Source organism: Amblyomma mixtum, chromosome 3, assembly GCF_055824585.1.
Source record: "Amblyomma mixtum isolate Tamu chromosome 3, ASM5582458v1, whole genome shotgun sequence".
NCBI classification, from domain to species: Eukaryota; Metazoa; Arthropoda; class Arachnida; order Ixodida; family Ixodidae; genus Amblyomma; species Amblyomma mixtum.
Genome location: NC_143014.1, coordinates 52419954 through 52437709, shown reverse-complemented (window position 1 = coordinate 52437709; position 17756 = coordinate 52419954). Strand labels below are relative to the sequence as shown.

General features: G+C 45.0%; 1 protein-coding gene across 1 annotated transcript; it reads left to right on the top strand.

Moving 5' to 3' along the window:
- The first annotated feature begins 1355 nt into the window (after positions 1 to 1355).
- Positions 1356 to 7804, top strand: LOC149350196 (pfs47 receptor-like). The gene is made up of 3 exons (XM_089579167.1): positions 1356 to 1444; positions 5163 to 5377; positions 7331 to 7804. The coding sequence occupies exons 1-3, from the start codon at positions 1429 to 1431 to the stop codon at positions 7571 to 7573; spliced, it is 474 nt and encodes a 157-aa protein (XP_089435293.1). The 5' UTR covers positions 1356 to 1428; the 3' UTR covers positions 7574 to 7804.
- Positions 7805 to 17756: the final 9952 nt, after the last annotated feature.

Below are 17756 nucleotides of genomic sequence, written 5' to 3'. Positions count from 1 at the left end.
AGCGAAGTGAAACTTTACATACACATTCTTGAGACTGCAAATACGCGGTGCTGATGAGTTCCTGCAGCGTTGTTAGAAAAAGAAATTATGCCAAAGAAGTCGTGGGCTTGCATCCTATCGACAGCGTGGTTGCCTCTTATTTTGTACGAATGTATTTTTTTTCTAAATTATAACAAAACTAATTTCTAATCCTAATCAACACGACCCTTTAAAAAAGTAAGTTACATTCCTCTACGCTTCTTTTGTTTTAAATGACTGCTCTCTCCTTTCGTATGAATATCCTAAACAAACCACCATCTCATTATCTTTCTCTGCTCAGTTCCGTTCATCGAGTGGCTTTTTTCTGAAAGCACGATAATACAGGAGAAGGCGAGGCTTTTTGCCCAGAGGACAACGCTTGCTTGAATCGTAAAACTTTTTCGCCGGGGTTGAAGGCATACGCTCAGGGCCTAACTGCACGTCGGTCAGTACGACTGAGATCTTCGTGCCTTCGTCTGTTGCCCCTCCGTCGGCTCTTTGGAGCTTCGAAATGGTGCTGCTCGTTAAGTGAGTTTAAAGCGGGAGTCAATCGTCGTCATGGCCGGTCCTTTGACGACGCCCGTGTTCGTGCGGTGAGCATGATTTGTGTGGTCGAGGTCGAATGCTCGGAATGCCTTGACGATTACGACGGCGCCCTTTTCTCGTATAACGAGCGAAGAGGCACTGCTCCGAAGTCACGTGAGCGCCAGGCAACTTGCGGTATAGCGACTTAATCCAGTCCAGGATTGCATTGTGAACTCTCGAACCTTCACAGAAGCTTGGAGCGGCGCGAGAGCCCGTGAGACGCTGAGTTTGACGTTAACCTCGTTTCTGTTGCTTAGAGTCCTTGACACGCGATCGGGCCGAAACCACTCCTCAAACAGACGACAAATGCAACCACGAGCAAAATGAATTTTCATGTACGCATACTCGCGACTGTGAAAACAACGTACAGCAGCAGTCGTGCAGCGCGGTTAGAAAGCGAAAGTACGCCAGCGTAACACGAAACTAACGAAGAGGAAACGAGGTGAGAGAGAAAGCGAGAGAGTTCAGTGTTGCCAGACGCAGACCGAAACAGAAATAGGAAGTCGCTAGAGCACAGTTCGTGTTATTTCATGTAGAGCCACGTGTTCGTACAGCCAGGAGGCGAAAATTAAGCCTATAAAAAAACGAAAAAAACAGTTTATCTTTCATTTATTAAATAGAAAGAACGATAGAAACCGATGCAAGCAATTTAGCGCTCAGTGGGTGGTTCCTCTGCACAGTGACGTCAGCGTTGTACGCGCCCTCCGGCACAGATCCTGTTTCAGTTATCGCCATAAACATTTATCGCACCGCTCCCACAAGGCCGCACAGCTCATGTGCCACTCGCTGCGCGGCCAAACAGTGTGTCATTGCGTCTGAAGGCGCATGGGGAACTCCGCAGGTAAGTTTCGTATTGATATTTCTCTTGTTTTGTTTCACCGCATGTAAATCTGCACGGTAGAGCGCTGTACATACGCATGTGGCGCATGCATTTAGTGCGTACACTGCATATAGAACAGTCGCCAGCAAAAGTTTATGGGTTGCGTGTGTTAGGGGCAAATACGTTGCAGTGCCGCCTCGCGGTCCATTCGCCTGAGTGCACCGGAGGGCGGACGAGTTTTCCGTAAAAAAAAAAAATCAGTTACGTGCTCTACTTATATTGAATTAAGGTAGCTTTAGTCGGCCTCATGAGGCAGTAATTAATCCTTTGGTTGTCTTGAAGTAGGCAGCGTTGGGCTAGCGCGCAAACAACCAGTAGACTGTTTCGCTTTTTGCGTTTCCGTTAAAACGAAGATCGATGCGAGCGAATGCGGTGCCTCTGACAGAGATGATCGAGAGAAAGAGGATAAGGGGCTTCAATACAGCGCCCAGTTCGATGTTGAGAATCAAGGAAAATGTTAATTAATGAGCTCAACCACATGTTTCTATGTGCTCAATCGACTCCAACTAAGCAAATTTCGTAACAAGCTCAGGTCCTAGATGAAGATAATTTCTGCTTTAACGAAAACTTTGGCATTTTACTCTTCCAAAGAACGTCCTTCAATGAATAAAAAAAATCAACAGCCTATTATGCAGCAAGGCTACTTCGCTGTTATGAGGCATATAGCAGTGGAGGGCTCTAGATTAACTGCGGCCTTTAACGGGCCCTGAAATCTGAGCGCGCCGGCATTTCGCTGCCCTCTAAGCGGGCAGCCGTGACCAGCACTAGGTAGGTGCATTTGTTCACAAAAGCAAGTGCGTCATCCCTGCGAGAGTGTCGGATGGCGTCGGCGTGAAATGCAGGACGAGCCAGGCACTGAGCAAACGAAGCGCCGCTCGCACGATGGCATGCAACTACCTGGTTTGTGTGCCTTTCTTACCATCGCTGACATTAGTCACAAAATACAGTGATTATGCACGATAAAATTTATTATTACAACATGTTTACATTCTTCCGGGACAAAGAGCACTTTTGAAACTGCGACATTCGACGGGAAGAAGCTTAGAAAAGCTGTGTATCGAAAAATAGCTAAACTTGTCACGAAATCTTGACTCGTTAGTGAGAGCGTTAATGATTTGCTTCGTGTGTTACCCTTGAAACACAATCTGAACACAGAAGGTTCAGGCGTAAATTGTTGCCCAATGTTTACCCGAGAAAACGAATATTTCGCACACGCATATGACGTGTGTAGGAATAGGTTATAAATAGCGCACATGAAAAAAGCAGTGAATAGATTTTTTTTTCTTTCAGATTCTATGGCATTGCACAACTCTGCTCCCAGTGACATAGGCCATGTTGAATAGATTGAGAATCAATGGTTAAGCGGTGGGATAAAACAGATCACAAAATGAGCTGCAAACAACAAACAAATGTTATAAAATTGTTGCTTATGTTGCAGTAACATCTTATATTTCAGTGGAAAGTTATATTAATGTCAAAAATTAACACGTAATGATGTAACATGTTGTATAGTAAACATTACTCTAATATTAAAAGCAAACGTTGCGCTATTGTAGTGTCCTGAATGTCATTATAATCTTAGAAACTAAAAATGTTGTAATTTGTAGTGTAAACGCAGTTTAAATGTTCAAACAAAACACTTTTTATTATGTTGTTCTGAACGCTATTAATGTTCAAATCCCAACTATAAAACATTGTTACCATTATATTCTCAAGCATCGTGTCCCAGAGCTTTTCTGACTGTTCTTACAGAAAAGATGTTCTTCAACTTGCAGTACTTGGCAACAAATATCTTAAATTTGCAATAAATATCTTAGATATCTTTCGAAATGCTGTTAATATTTAAATCTCAACTGTAAAACAGCATTACATTATATGTTTCAAGTACCTTGTCAAAGAACACTGACGACTGCTCTTTCAGAAAAGATACTCTGCAACTTGCAGCTCTTCGTAATAAATTTCTTAGCCTGTGCCTGCCATAGCTTGCACGCACAGCCTTATTATTTAACTCTGGTTATTACCCATTTACCATTATCAATTATGGGACAGCCTTCAAAAATTCTGAACTTGGTCAGTCGGTTCTTATTCATCTTAAAAGCAGTCAAAAGACGCAACACAAGGAAAAATAAAAAAGGAGAGGGACCGGACTATCGAATGAAATTTTATTAAAGGAAAGAGGCAAAAAGACTCGCACAAAGATGCGCGCGCACATAATCCAAACTACTGAAAGGGTGGACACCAAGCGATATTCACCGCTATACTAGCACGTCATCAAAAAAAGTAAAACTTTTTCCGGTCAAGCTCGACCGACAGCTCATCTACACACATGGTCTTTCCTTTAGAGATATAGTATGCGCCAACTATCTTTATCTACATATTTGTTTACCGCAATTATCTACCGCTGAAGTCTCACGGGTATCAGGCGTGCAAACTGAAGGTTCATCTTCTGATTCAGAGGGGAAGGCAACTTTTCATCTGGTAAAGGACTGCAAATCTCGCGAATGCAAATCGGAGGATGACCCGTCAGTTGGCACGCCTGATTTCCGTGAGACCTCAGCGGTGTATAGAAGTAGTGAACAAATCTGTAAAGGGATAGTTGAGGCATGGTACGCCTCTAAGGCAAAAGCCACGTGGTAGCTAAACTGTCGGTCAATTTTCAGCGCAAAGAATTTGCTTTTTTAGAAGACGTGGTAGTACAACGGTGACTGTCGCTTGTCCGCCCTTTCACTGGTTTAGGTCATGTGATTGCGCATCTCTGTGCGAGTCTTCTTTTGCATCTTTTCTTAAATAAAATTTCAGTTGACTGTCCAGTTTCTGTCCTCTTTTCTTCTCTTTTTCTGTGTTGCGTCTTTTGGCTGCTATTAAGATGAAACTCTCTTCAAGAGCGGCTATATAAGCTTGTCTCAACGGTATCACTTCTGAGGTGAGGACATGTATCGGCTGTGCTGTATTATACAACTCAACGGTCTCCCTCGTTGTTAGCCCTTGCGAAGCGTTCATTAAGCAGTGTACCTTCACAATTGTCAGGCGTTCATGCTCTTGTAAGGAATGTATCATTTTCGAGAAAGTTGCGTTTATGATGTTTAAATGTTTAATTAACGTTGGTGCATAATTTATTCCTTTGTTTATTTTTTTAGTTTTTGAAACGTAAAAAAAAGGACATTAAGAACCGTGCATTATTGTTTGATGAAAACAAAACAATAACATTGTTGTGCCGTTTCGGTGCCATCTGGGAACATTTTGTAAAAGAAAAAGTATCGATAGGAAGGTGCTTTTGCAAAAATCGTAAAAAAGTAACCGGCCTAGATTGACGCCCTGACAACAATACGAAAGTATGCGGGGCAGTATAATGGAGTATTTTTCCGTGCAGATGAACTTTTGCGTATTAATCACGAAGCTTCACACTCAGTTAAATTCTGCGATGCTGCATAAATACGGACTGTCCTGATTTTCAAAGTAATTCAAAGTTGTCCTTGGCCTTCGGTATCATTCGAGCAACGGACATTTTCTAATGCGGCTAGTGGGCTCGATTTGACCACATTTCACAGCCAAGAAGAGCTCAGTGTTTACTATGTTTTCTATATGACTCGTATCACTTGAAATCAGCCACCTAGAGGACTAAATACATCCTCAAAGTCTCAACGATGACTTCATAAAGATTGCTCAAATTGCCGCGCAGCGAAATTGTCCTGGCCAGTGTACCACTGGGAGTGGTGCCGTGGAGAAAACATACCGCCCAATGCGGTACGCGGCGGTAGAGACGTGGGAGGCGAGAATATTTACGTAGGACGCGCCAAGCACATGGGCGAACTGCTACCGGGCAAAGTGGTTCCTTCTCACGGCGTCTGTTATGTGCCCTACGGCGAAGCCGAGCACGGCTACAGGAACTACGAGGTGAGCAAAATATCATCTACGTTTGCGGTTCTCACTGTGCACAATTCTCTCAGCTACTGTTTTCACTTTGCCGGTGCCAGAGCCATGCGCAAATATATAACGTACTAATGGGCACCCACTAGATCCTGTAACAATGAAGCGAGTCTCTTAGGACATATGTAAAAAAAATGCAGTGGTGCTGAGGGATTCCTTTTTTTGCGACTCTGTGGTGCGAATTACTACGCTGTGACATCGTGGGTTCAAGTAAGCTGACATGAATTGACAACTTTTAAAGGCCGCTTGCAAATAATTTATGCCTACCGACAAAATCGTGCTAGTTACTCTGCAAAAAACTTAAGTTCCTGATTTCCAAAACCCTCTCTCACAGCGTACTGTGCAGGTTACACAATCTGAAGATCTGTTTTTGTTGTGGATCTACTGAGTTCCAAAACTATAAATTCCAAACTTTTGTGAGTCTAAAATTTTGAGCAATATTTCCAAAAACTTGTCACTTAAATTACTTCCGCAGTGGGTACGTAGTTGCCGCGTTCACTTGGCCTGCATATCGTCGGCGTTTCGATGGAGGTGATATGTATAAACGGCTGTGTACCAAGACCTAGGTATTCGCCAGGAAACTTTCTGCGGTCGAGAGCAATCAAAACCTCCTCGGCAGTGCATACGCCGCAGACCACAGGGCAGCCGTGGTACATAAAAATTCACTGACCATAAGTAAATCCCTAACTAAATTTGAATTTCGCTCCCAGTAGTCACAACTTTTCTTGCAGTGAATTTAGTGCATATCATTGAGGCGAGATGTATTTTAAAAGTAATGCAGATTTGTGCCCGACCTTCTTCTTAGCTAAACTGTCCTAACGTATTAAGCATTTCAAGCATCTTTCCCGGCGCGTTAACGTTAGTTATGCTTACACGTGTTTCACATTAGCATCACGCGGTAGTCCGATGACCACAGGACCACACATTCGAGTGAGTCAACACAGTGTCCGACATGTAACGAACAGCGACTGTTATGAAAGGCCACTGTCGACCGGCACTGTGGACTGTTCTCGATATCTCAGTATGCTGATGAAGACGACATTCAAAGCTCAGTTCGTTTTCAAAGGAGGAGTGTCTACCAGCCTGGTCCCCCCCCCCAAGTCGCATTCTTGACTGAAGCGCGCAGCCCGCAGTTGGAACGCCCTGCCCGCTGACGCTCTTTTATCTTCCATTGCTACTTCATTCGGGAAAGCAATAGTGAAGCTACCAGCGACCATTTGACTGTCACCTTCTTTCTTGGCATACCACAGATATTCTTCAGTTTCTTAGCCGTTACTCGAGCGTATATGTAATCACCATTGTTGGCGCCTGTCACAGCATTTGAGTCACTGCTGCGAATGGTGCCTAATTTGTCATGTGTGGACACTTGTACAATGCGTTGATGTTTTTCTTTTCTTTTGTTCCTCCTGCCTTATGTCCTTAAGTCCTTGAAATCTGTATACTGTACAGTCAATTATCGGCTCTTTTAGTTTTCTAAACCGCAAATTGGTGTTCATATTCCGCGCAGGCATTGTTTTGTTTTGTTTTAGGCTCTTTCGTTGTTTTCTTGTGTTCATAAACGTAATGTTACATGTCGCAACTACTACGTAAAACCCACTCCTGCCTAAGACCTCGCACTGAGGCCACCCATATTTGATAAATAAATAATTGCTCCATCATAGGCCATTAATTCCTACAACACTGCTGCCTATTCGGGGGTACACTGAAGTAATTTCGAAACCTTAGCCTATTGTCACATGGCCCCGGCTTCCGAACTCGGGAGAGAAGTTCTAATTCCAGCGAGCCAGATGAATCTACTCCCACACCATGCGCCTAAACTACGGACACGGAGGTTCAATCTGCCGTAGCCCAGGTTCGCTATCAAGCCGCTGTGCAATAAAGCAGACGCCTGCTGCAATCGGCGTCATCGCTGCTTCGCAGGTGCTCGTGACCGACGACTATTCACTGGTGTGGCGTCCGGCATCTCATGGCTCCCTGCCTCGCGGAGCCATCCAGGGAGGCACCAGTGCGTCTGGAGAGCCGCTGTACGTCGGCCGCACTGACCACAAGGGCGCGCTCACCGTTGGCAAGGTCCATCCGTCCCACCGGTGCCTGTACATACCTTTCGGCGGCCGTGAGCATCGCTACACAGAATACGAAGTCCTGGTCTGCGCAAGATACTGAGAAGCCAACCGACGATGGTACGAGGCTGCAAGAAAGTTGCGGCGTTCTTGGAATGCCTCGCTAAACGCTCTGTGCCGAATGATCGCGTTATTTAGGGCGTGCTGACAAAATTGCAGAGACCGCAATGCGTACTAATGTCAGCAAGTGTTGATCAAAGCCTGCTTTTGTCCTGCTTTTCCTGAAGTGTGTGCAGTGCGTTGCTAAGGAAAGCTCATGGATTCCTTGGCTCTCTTAGGGCACAATAAACTATGATTTACCAACAACAAACAAAACAAACTCTAAAACCTTTCTTATAGGCAAATATGTCACAATACTGACTTGCATGGTTCATGAATGCGTCTCTTTTTCTTCTTACACGTGCCATTGCTGCTGGTAAACGTGCAGTCAGGCGCAATATAGTAATGGTCACTTCAGGCTCAGCCAAATGTGGTCTCCTCCAGTTTACCTTCGAAAAAAAAAAGCTGATCAAAATACTCGGGCACAGCTGGCCCCAAGGTTTCTTTATCTTGCACCGCCACTTTTATTGGAGAGTGAATGACTGTTATAATATCTTTTCTGCCGGTCTGAAATAAATCTTAATCATATTCACTCTGTCTGCACGTTTGTTAACTTCATGAAAGGTTTGGTTTGGTTTATGGGGTTTAACGTCCCAAAGCGACTGAGGCTATGAGAGACGCCGTAGTGAAGGGCTCCGGAAATTTCGACCACCTGGGGTTCTTTAACGTGCACTGACATCGCACAGTACACGGGCCTCTAGAATTTCTCCTCCAAAGAAATTCTAGCCGCCGCGGCCGGGATCGAACCCGCGTCTTTTGGGTCAGCAGCCGAGCACCATAACCACTGAGCCACCGCGGCGGCACTTCATGAAAGGTTACCACTTCTACTCTGGGAACCTCTCTGTATCTGCCGCGCCGACCATGCAGGAAGAACCATTGTGTATACCTGGAATCATGGCGAGTCCGGCAAAACTTCATATATCTTAACCTTAATCGTAGGTTTGACCTGCTTCCATTTACGGGGACATGGTTCTCCAGTGACCATGGTATACCGTCGACAATAATGGATATCAGACTGAATGCGTTAAACGAACCTACCGAAGAGGTGGGGAATTTTCATTTACCTGAAAACGAATCTCCAGTGTAATGTGGCGCCTTAATTACCGCAAACTGTCGATCATTATGAGTCATTGGCGCTTAAATTTTATTGGTTTATAATTGCTGCGGCTTTTCGTCCATTTTCGGACACTGTAATAACTTTGTTCAATTCATTAGCAATGTGTTGGAATATGCGTCTGTTCTGTGTACGCCTGTTACCATAATGGTGAATTCAATATTAATAACATTAATATTAATAACATTAGTAAGGCAGCACCGAGCCTGCAAAGTCAGCAGTTCCTTGATATCATTGAATTATTCAATACTGCTAATGTTATTCAGTTACCAACGCGAAAAACTCCACGAAGTGAAACACTGATCGGTTTATGTTCGCCAGATATGATTGAAACAGTGTTTTTTGGGGGGGAGTTTACTTCGAGGAAGATTTGGTCTTGACGCCTCACGTAAATAAGATCTGTTGGTGATCTCTATAAAATTAGATGCACATTCCAGTTTGGTTAAAGCGCCAGTTATAGTGCACCTTGTTCAGTCTGACCTAAGTTACTGCTTATTAATCTGGGGTTCTGCGACGAAGCCAAACATAGACATATTGACTACTGTTCAAAAACGGGCTATTCGCTCCACTGAAAACCTTTAGTTGCTGGAACACAGCGCCCTGGTCTTTCGGCTTAAATAATGTGCATAAAGTAAACCAATTGTACGAGCTAAAACTTGGACTACATATTAGGAATGAAATTATACGTCACCCGTCTAGGTTGTCTGGCTTTTGCTTGCCCACTTATACACGCTATAACCAGAGAAATAACTCCCACCTCTCGTAAGGAAAAATTATGCAACACAAATACATATATTAGGCCCAAACTTGTTTAACACCCACCCATCTTTACTTCTCATCTTGCATCAACGTATATGTCATGCTACTTTTAAAAACGAACTGAAATGTTAGTTGTTACATTGAATGCAAAGAGCATTTTGCATCAAAACTTCTTTTTGGGCTAGTCGGTGAATTTTGAATCGAAGAAAAATCTCAGCGCTAAAGCACAGAAGCAAGAACAGGACATAAGCGCTGACTGTGAACTGCTGACAATCAGCGCTTGTGTCCCGTTCTTTCTTCTTCTGTGGTTGCAAGCTTTAGCGCTGCTATTTCCAAGCGAAATCTTCACTAGGCTAGTTAACACCGCGCTTCGCGTGAGCCACACTTGCCACAACTGCGCATGCGCGAAACCGACTGACGTCACGCGGAGCGCAGGTGGCCCCTGCTGCCGCAGCCATCGTCGCCGCCCCGCGCTGACTCCGTTGTCTGAGCGTCGCCGCTTCGCCTCCTCGCCACCGTTTTACCCTTCGCCGCTGCCGCGCGGTCGCCGCCGCCGTCTCAAGAAAAGAAGGTTTTTTCGCAAGGCGTTGCGAGAACGCGTGAGCGGCGGCGGCGGCCATAGAAGAGGCGGCCATCCTCGCCACCGTTTGACCTTTCGCCGCAGCCGTGCACATTTGAAAGGAGGGGTATACAGGGTGTCCACGCTAACTTTAGCCAAGGGTTAAAAAATAAAATATTTGAGGTAAACCAGGGAAACCACTTACTTGCATCTACCAACCGGCTTGCGCATCATAAGCAATTTTCTGTTTTGCAATTAAGATCACTTTTCTAGATGCGTAAATATTCACTTTAGACAGAAAATGTGAATCGAAAAGTTGGAGAGCGCCTTCAGAAACCACCATTCCAATTATTTGCGGTAAAGAAAACCTCACGTGTATCTTTTTTCCGAGCTCCAAAAAAAGCCCGCGAAATACAAAAAAAAAATCACGTGACTAGCGCATTCGCGCAGCGATTGTGCTGCTCTCAAACGTGGCTTGAGTGAACGAAATCAGTTGCTGGCAAGGCGCGATGACCTCAATGCGCCGGCAGGCCGATAAGTCAACGGTGGTTGCGGCCCCCGCGCGAGCCAGTCTGCAAGCGTGACCGTGCAAGTTGCAGCGAACGCGCCGGGCATTGTGAGCTATGAAATGGCCAAATGTGACAAAAACAAACGCGACGAGTTTTATTCGCCATTGAGAGACAGAGAAGACAGGCAAGTATTTTGCTTATCTTCTTTTGCTTCTCAGTGGCAAATAAAACTGTCGAATTTGTGTTTGTCACATATGGCCATTTCATGGCTCACAATGCCCGGCGCGTTCGCTTCAACTTGCACCATCACGCTTGCAGACTGGCTCGCGCGGGGGCCGGAACCACCGTTGACATATCGGCCTGCCGGCGCATTGAGGTCGTCGCGCCTTGCCAGCAACTGATTTCGTTCACTCAAGCCACGTTTGAGAGCAACACAATCGTGGCGCGCGAATGCACTAGTCACGTGATTTTTTTTTGTATTTCGCGGGCTTTCTTTGCAGCTCGGAAAAAAAGATACACGTGAGGTTTTCTTTACTGCAAATAAATGGAATGGCGGTTTCTGAAGGTGCTCTCCAACTTTTCAATTCACATTTTTAATATAAAGTCAATATTTACGCATTTAGCAAAATTATCTTAATTGATAATTAATTAATTGCGAAACAAAAAATTCCCTATGGTGCGCAAGCCGGTTGGTAGATGTAGGTAAGTGGTTTCTCTGGCCTACCTCAAATATTTTATTTTTTAACCCTTGGCATGATGTTAGCGTGGACACCCTGTATATAGGGCAAAAGGGGCGCTGCCTTAATAAGGCTGCGCGAACATCCGAATTCCCTCAACGACCGATATGGCAATCTCCATGAACTTTCCCTCGCATGTGAAGATAAAGAGGAAGAAAAGAAGAGAAAAAAGAAGTGCACACCTGCATTTGATAGAACAACCATCCTTTTTAGACACCGCGACCAGCTAGTCCTTGAAATTATGGAAGCTTACCACGTAAGGATCGGTCCAGAAGAGTGTGTCAGCCAGCCCTCTGCTGCCATGCAGGTTGTGAATATATTTTTTTTAGTCTCTGCCGTGCAAGGTTCTTCATGAAGCTTATTTGCGCTTATTTCCATTCCCCAAGCGATGAGTGACACGTACTACATGCGTTCCTTTGTAGCCTTTGACTTGGCTCCCGAGGAGAGCCTGCTTGTTTCATGTTTTTCATGCCATGTAAAAATTCCACATAATCAGCAATAAACCTCAGCTGCGAGGTAGCGCTTGTCTGCATCATCCTGTGCGTCTGTCGTGTTTCCTTCGCACTATTTTGTTGCGAAAGCAACACTCCGACAGCAAAAGCGAGACCTCGGGTGGCCACCGTAGCTACGCTTGCCTTGTTTCAATTGGTCAGAATGGTGGTGACGTCACAGTGCGCGAATTGTACTTTGGCTTTGGCAATTGTACTTTGGCTAGTAACCATGCAACCAATTAAAGGGATCGTATAGTGGTGCTCCAAGTAAGTGATACTGAGTTTAGTTAAGTGCTTAATTAACCAATTAGCCTAATTAACCTTTTTAGTCAGACCAGATAAAAAATAAAACCGAACAGGAAATTGGTCGAGTTGGGGAATCGAAGCAGGGTCTCCGGAGTGCGAGACGGGCACGCTAATCACTCCACCATGTCAGCGTGATGGTTTGGAATGAACAAAGGCGTGTCTAGTGAATACGGTGTCTTCGTTCACTCCCATCTTCCTCCCTTCCCTTTACGGCGAGGTTCAGGTGTCCACCGAAATATGCGAGGCAGATACTTTCCTTTCTTCAAAAGCCAGTTTACCGACGAGCAAGGCGTATAGCCGTACGGGCGATGGCGTTCTGTGGACTCCCTGGCAGAGTTGCAAGACGCTGTTGCGTTTCACTTTTAGAGGCGAAGCTTAACCTCTTAACCACACATCAGTGACACGAGCAGCAACACCGCGTCTAAGGCTTTGGCCTCACTGCACTTTAGGTCAACAAAGTGCCCCCTTGAATTTTTTTACATGTACATTCACGAAATCACCCAACTTTCGGATTTACTAACTCTGATATGTCTTCGCATTGAAACAACGAAAGCATGGGGCGAAATCATGCACGAGTAGCACGTCTCCTCAAAGACTTGCCACGAGGAAACGCCGCCTAAGCAATGCGCCCTCGGGAAACATTAAAGGCGCGGGAGGCGAAAAGTGAGCACAGCGGAGAGAGATCGAAAACGAATGCACCCCTAGCAGCAGAGCGGACAAACAACAAAGACCGGGGGGTTTTGTTACAATCCCATTGGCCAAGGGCAGGGAAGGTTGGTGAGGCGGAAACAAATTAAAAAATAATAATAATGGGGGAAAGGACAATCCCGAAAAGCCACAACCCTATAAAAGGAACAACAGCCCCCCATAGTCACAACAACAACAAAACCGCCTTAAAGGGGCCCAGAAACACAATCTTAGTTAACTGTTTTGCCTGTTGATTGCATACAGTGAGTTATAATGGTGCTATTAGCGTCGGTAATACCGCGTACATTCCGTTTTTTAATATTTTAATGTCCTTCCAAAAACTACTTCATGGCTCTGATGGTGTCGCCACACAGTGGCGGGTTTTTAGCAGCGGATATGACATCACCTGGCGCGAGCTTGATGACCGGACAAACAGTAAATATACTGCAAATTGTGTGAATAAATAGAGACACATTTTGTCACCTGTCTGCGTTTTATATTAGATCAACAAAAACAATTTGTTTGCCTTAGATAAAAGCCCTGCAAATCAAGTAAAATAAAAATACACCACCAGGGGCGCTCTGGCATGGAAACAACGCTGCCAGTCTCACAGAGAGCAGGCAACCATGGAGTACAAACTTCCGCGACGTGCTCTGGCTGGCTGTTTTGATTGGTTGCGCCAGGTGCCGTCATTGGGAGAGCGAAATAGGAGTGGGAAGCCCCGCCAAAATCGAGTTGAGGGCAGCGTTTTGTTTGCTTGTATTTTGAAATTTCTACACTTAATAACTCCCGTTCCTGTGCATCGATTCCTGTAATTATTTTTAAGCCAGCATCTGTGTGACATAAAGAACCCACCTGAAGTATAGCCGGTTCCCCCAGGCAGTGTTTCGCAGCCCCTTTAAGCGTATGACGCAATATTGTTAATGCGTTTTTGCCCATATGTGCGGAAGCGGTTATTCTCTACTTTATATTCACAGATCCCTGGGAGTCCAGATATTACTCCTGGGGCAGTGGTGTAGCGGTTAAGCAATGCTCCACTGCCTGCAGCGATGGCAGGTGCTGCCACCGGCGGGGCTTGTGCGACCCATGCTGCTTTTCGCGAGTAGCCTCTCGCTACCAATCATTAATTGAACTGCACCTGCCACGTTGGTGACTTTGCGCACAATTCGATGGGCAGGTTGTGATGACGCCACAAGGTCACGTGGCCTAGGTGGGCCATCTAAGTTGCTTATACGGGAAATTTGCGCTCACAGCGTCGGCGTCGTCGGTGGCGGTCGACTTTAGGCACATGCTTCGTAATTTTCCTTTAGTCGTCGCCCACGCTGTAGTGATGCAAAATTATCGATAGTTCTATCGATACTATCGATAGGTGAGTCACTATCGAACTATCGATGGTAAAAAAGACTAGTACTATAGCTAGACTAGTAAAGAATAGTACTATCGATAGCGCGCTATCGATAGTACTATCGATAGTTAATACTTTCAATGGTCGTATCGAAAGTACTATCGATAGCCGTATCGACACTAGTTGTTATATTTGGTACTATAGATTCTATAAAATCAACCACGCGTACCCACTGCATCCGAAACTTGGTTTCCCGAGTGTGTGGTATTGAGGTGATGACATGAGTGACTGACAGGACTCGCCCGTTTACGCGGCCTACGCGTCAACGAGCTCTACAGATGTTCCCTACGTAAAGTTGCGGAATAAAATGTTAGCGTGCGGATGTCCCAGTTGCGAAGCATGTGTGCGAAAAGCATTTCTGCAGTGGTTACGTCACTAAGACGAAGTCTGCAGTGCACAATAGTGTCGTGTAAGCCAGCACAGCTTGTGCTATTTGTTCTTTCATCGGATGCAGCTCCAGGTATTTTTCCGAACTGTCCCAGTGCATGTTAAAGAACCATAGCTGGCCGAATTTACCCGGAGACCTCCACTACGGCATCCCTCATAGCTTGAGCCGCTTTGGGACGTTAAAGGGTCAGTCTACTGAATTTTATCGACCATATTTTCTTAGCGGCAACCGATAGCTCTTTACTCAAATTACCGTTTAGCCAGCTGTGGTGCCAAGGAGTGCGGCAGAACATTTTAAAATAGAATTTATTAATCTGGGAACACATCTGTATGAGATGGTAGTCTCATCTGGCAACCATCTGGATTTCCGCCGCGCGGCGACAAACATGGCGGCGCCCGTCGAAGCCGGACCTCTCGCTTCGGACTGAATTCTCGTTGTTGCTGCCTTTTTCAGTGCGTTCACTGGCCATAAATGGGGCGCCTGTCTTTCGCTTCGTCTCATCTCGCCTATAAGAAAACATATAAGAGATAAATTTGCTTTATTTTAATAATTAGAGTGACGATTCTGCCGCTCCTAGGCTTAAGTGGAGAGTCGGTTTGTTTACAGCAATGGTTCCCGTCCTGACGACCAGATGGCGCCACTACAGGCTGAGTTTATTTTTGCGTCTCTGCTAGCATACGCTGAACTAAAAGTGGGAATGTGCCTGCGTTTTGCGTACGTGTAACTATAAATATTCATGTGATTTACAGAAAAAGCGAGCGGTACGCCTTCTACAGTTTAATAGAACAAAACGTGCGTTTCTCTGACATTGGGGCATACAAATGGTACGTAGTATATTCACTTATGCTTCTACATAAAAGACTACCACTTTCTTGAACAAAATGAACGTTTGGAGTCGCCACCATGCATTTTTACGCGACTTTTAACGCCGAAATAAAATATAAATTCCTGCCTAAACCGGGCGCAGATCCCTCGTTATTGATGTTATAGGGTGCCAACTACCAGAATATGCCATTATTTATACACTCATCTCGGTGAGTAGACTGACCCTTTAAGCCTCATGAGACCGTGAAACTAATCAGGTATCGCAAATGTTTTGGTTATATCGCTGGCCAACAAATGCATAATATCAATACTGTTACAGCTATAGTCTTACCATCGACAGTTTCACTATCGATAGCCTTGCTATCGATAGCGGTATTATCGCTAGCAATACTATCGGTAGCAACACTATCGATAGCAATACTATCGATACTAGAATCGATAGTATTTCTATCGATAGTAGACTACCGATAGTACTATCGATAGTCTATTGATAGTAGCACTATGGATAGTTTTTTACACTATCGATAGTTTCAACTAAGCTACCGATACTATTGATAGTCAATTTTTCGATAGTTTTGCATCACTACCACGGGGCTGTGGAATCGGCTGTGCCCCGGACGGGAAACTTAACGAATGGCTGGGGTCAGAACCGGAACAAACTTCGTGAAACGCCCTCACCCTCAAACTGCGCAACTTGCCCTCCCTCACCCTCACCTCACCGAATGAATGCCTCATGTGGTGAGGGTGAGGACGCCCGCATGGGGGCCTGCCGTCGTGAGGATGCCTATGTCTGGCGGTGAAGCCTCTGATGTTTGTCACGTGAAGCGGGAAGTGGCGAGAAATAAACGAAACTTTGAAAAGGGTGACCTTGGCCAATCAGGAGAAATAAAATAAATATTCCTGCGTCTACGTTCGAAACCGTGGCGGCGCGAAAAGGTCAGTTTCGCTGGCCACTGCACGAAAGCACTGCGCTGTCGCCGCAGCCAATCACGCCTCGCGTTAAACTGCTGTTGTTGTTCACTCTCGCACTGTGCAGTGCACGCCGTCGTCTTCATCAACTTCCACCTGTGCTCAAGTCACGAAAGTAAAGGAAGCACGCTTTCAATCGCGCTTCCAGGTACGTGTCGTTGGCGTCCAGCTGCGAAAACCTGCTTTCGCACAATATTCTGTGGTCGACAATTCTAAACAGCCAGCAATTTCTTTTTTCCTTTGAACAATAGTTAATACATTGCTCCTAGTGTCCTTTTCTTCTATTGTTTACGAAATGTTTTAACTAAACGAGTTTTTTTTTGTAACTTTAGTTAGCGACTGCAACAACATATGTGTAGGACCTATTGTTATCGGGCTCTATTTATCCCAGAATTTCGGGAACGGGGGGGGGGGGGGGGGGGGGTTAAAACTGGGCGATAGTTTTTGAGCTAAATTCGGGTGAAAATTTGGGTTAGTCGGGGAAAATTGCAATAATTCGGATTTCCTCGCTCATTTTTAGCTAGCAGCAAAAGACGATTTTCCATAAGCGGTTTTTTTTTAGCGGAGCGTATAACGACTCATTCTTATCTGATTACATAAGCAATGCAGATATTGCAGGTTGCACAAAAAAGCGCTTACCAAATCTGATACTTTTTCTTGTCAACTATTACAATCGTTTTGTCCCGGTAATTACCATCTCCTGCGCAGCATTTCCGCGTCCATGCAAGACCTGTTTATTTTGTTTGCAAACAGCGAAAACATTGATTTAATGTCACAGGGGCCATTTTAAACGAACTATAACCTTGAAGTAGGACGTAGTTAGCGGGATACTTGATACAGTGATGCCAAAAACATTTGGTCAATGCCCGTGTTTTGGCGCCTCGCTTCCAATGCGTACTTTTCGAACTCATCCTGAAATTAAGCCGCGACAGAAATGAGAAGCGTTAAAAGCGGTTTAAAATTGTCATTGAACCAATAACCTCCTTTCCAGATTAAGGTATTCTCTAATTTGCGTGCGGTGTTCTCAACTCTGTACGCTGCTGAACATACATTCTATAGAATGCGCATTTTGGGGTAGAAATCGAGTTTATGTCTAAGAAATCTATTTGGGGTGATAGAATCGGGTAAAATTATGTTTTACCAAAACACTAAATGCAATGGATCTAACTTCTTCTGGTGATTTGGAATGGCTTAATAATTTGCGCTTTTTTTTCTACTATTAGCCCTATGCACTGACCTGCGATAGTTATGGTACGCGGTAGATAGTGTAGTGACGTTCGCAATGCGTTGGTCGGGGGTTGCACTCTTTCCGGGAAGGCTACATGTGTTTCGTGCACTCCGTATTTATTCGTGTCGCAAATGGGAGCTGCACATAACA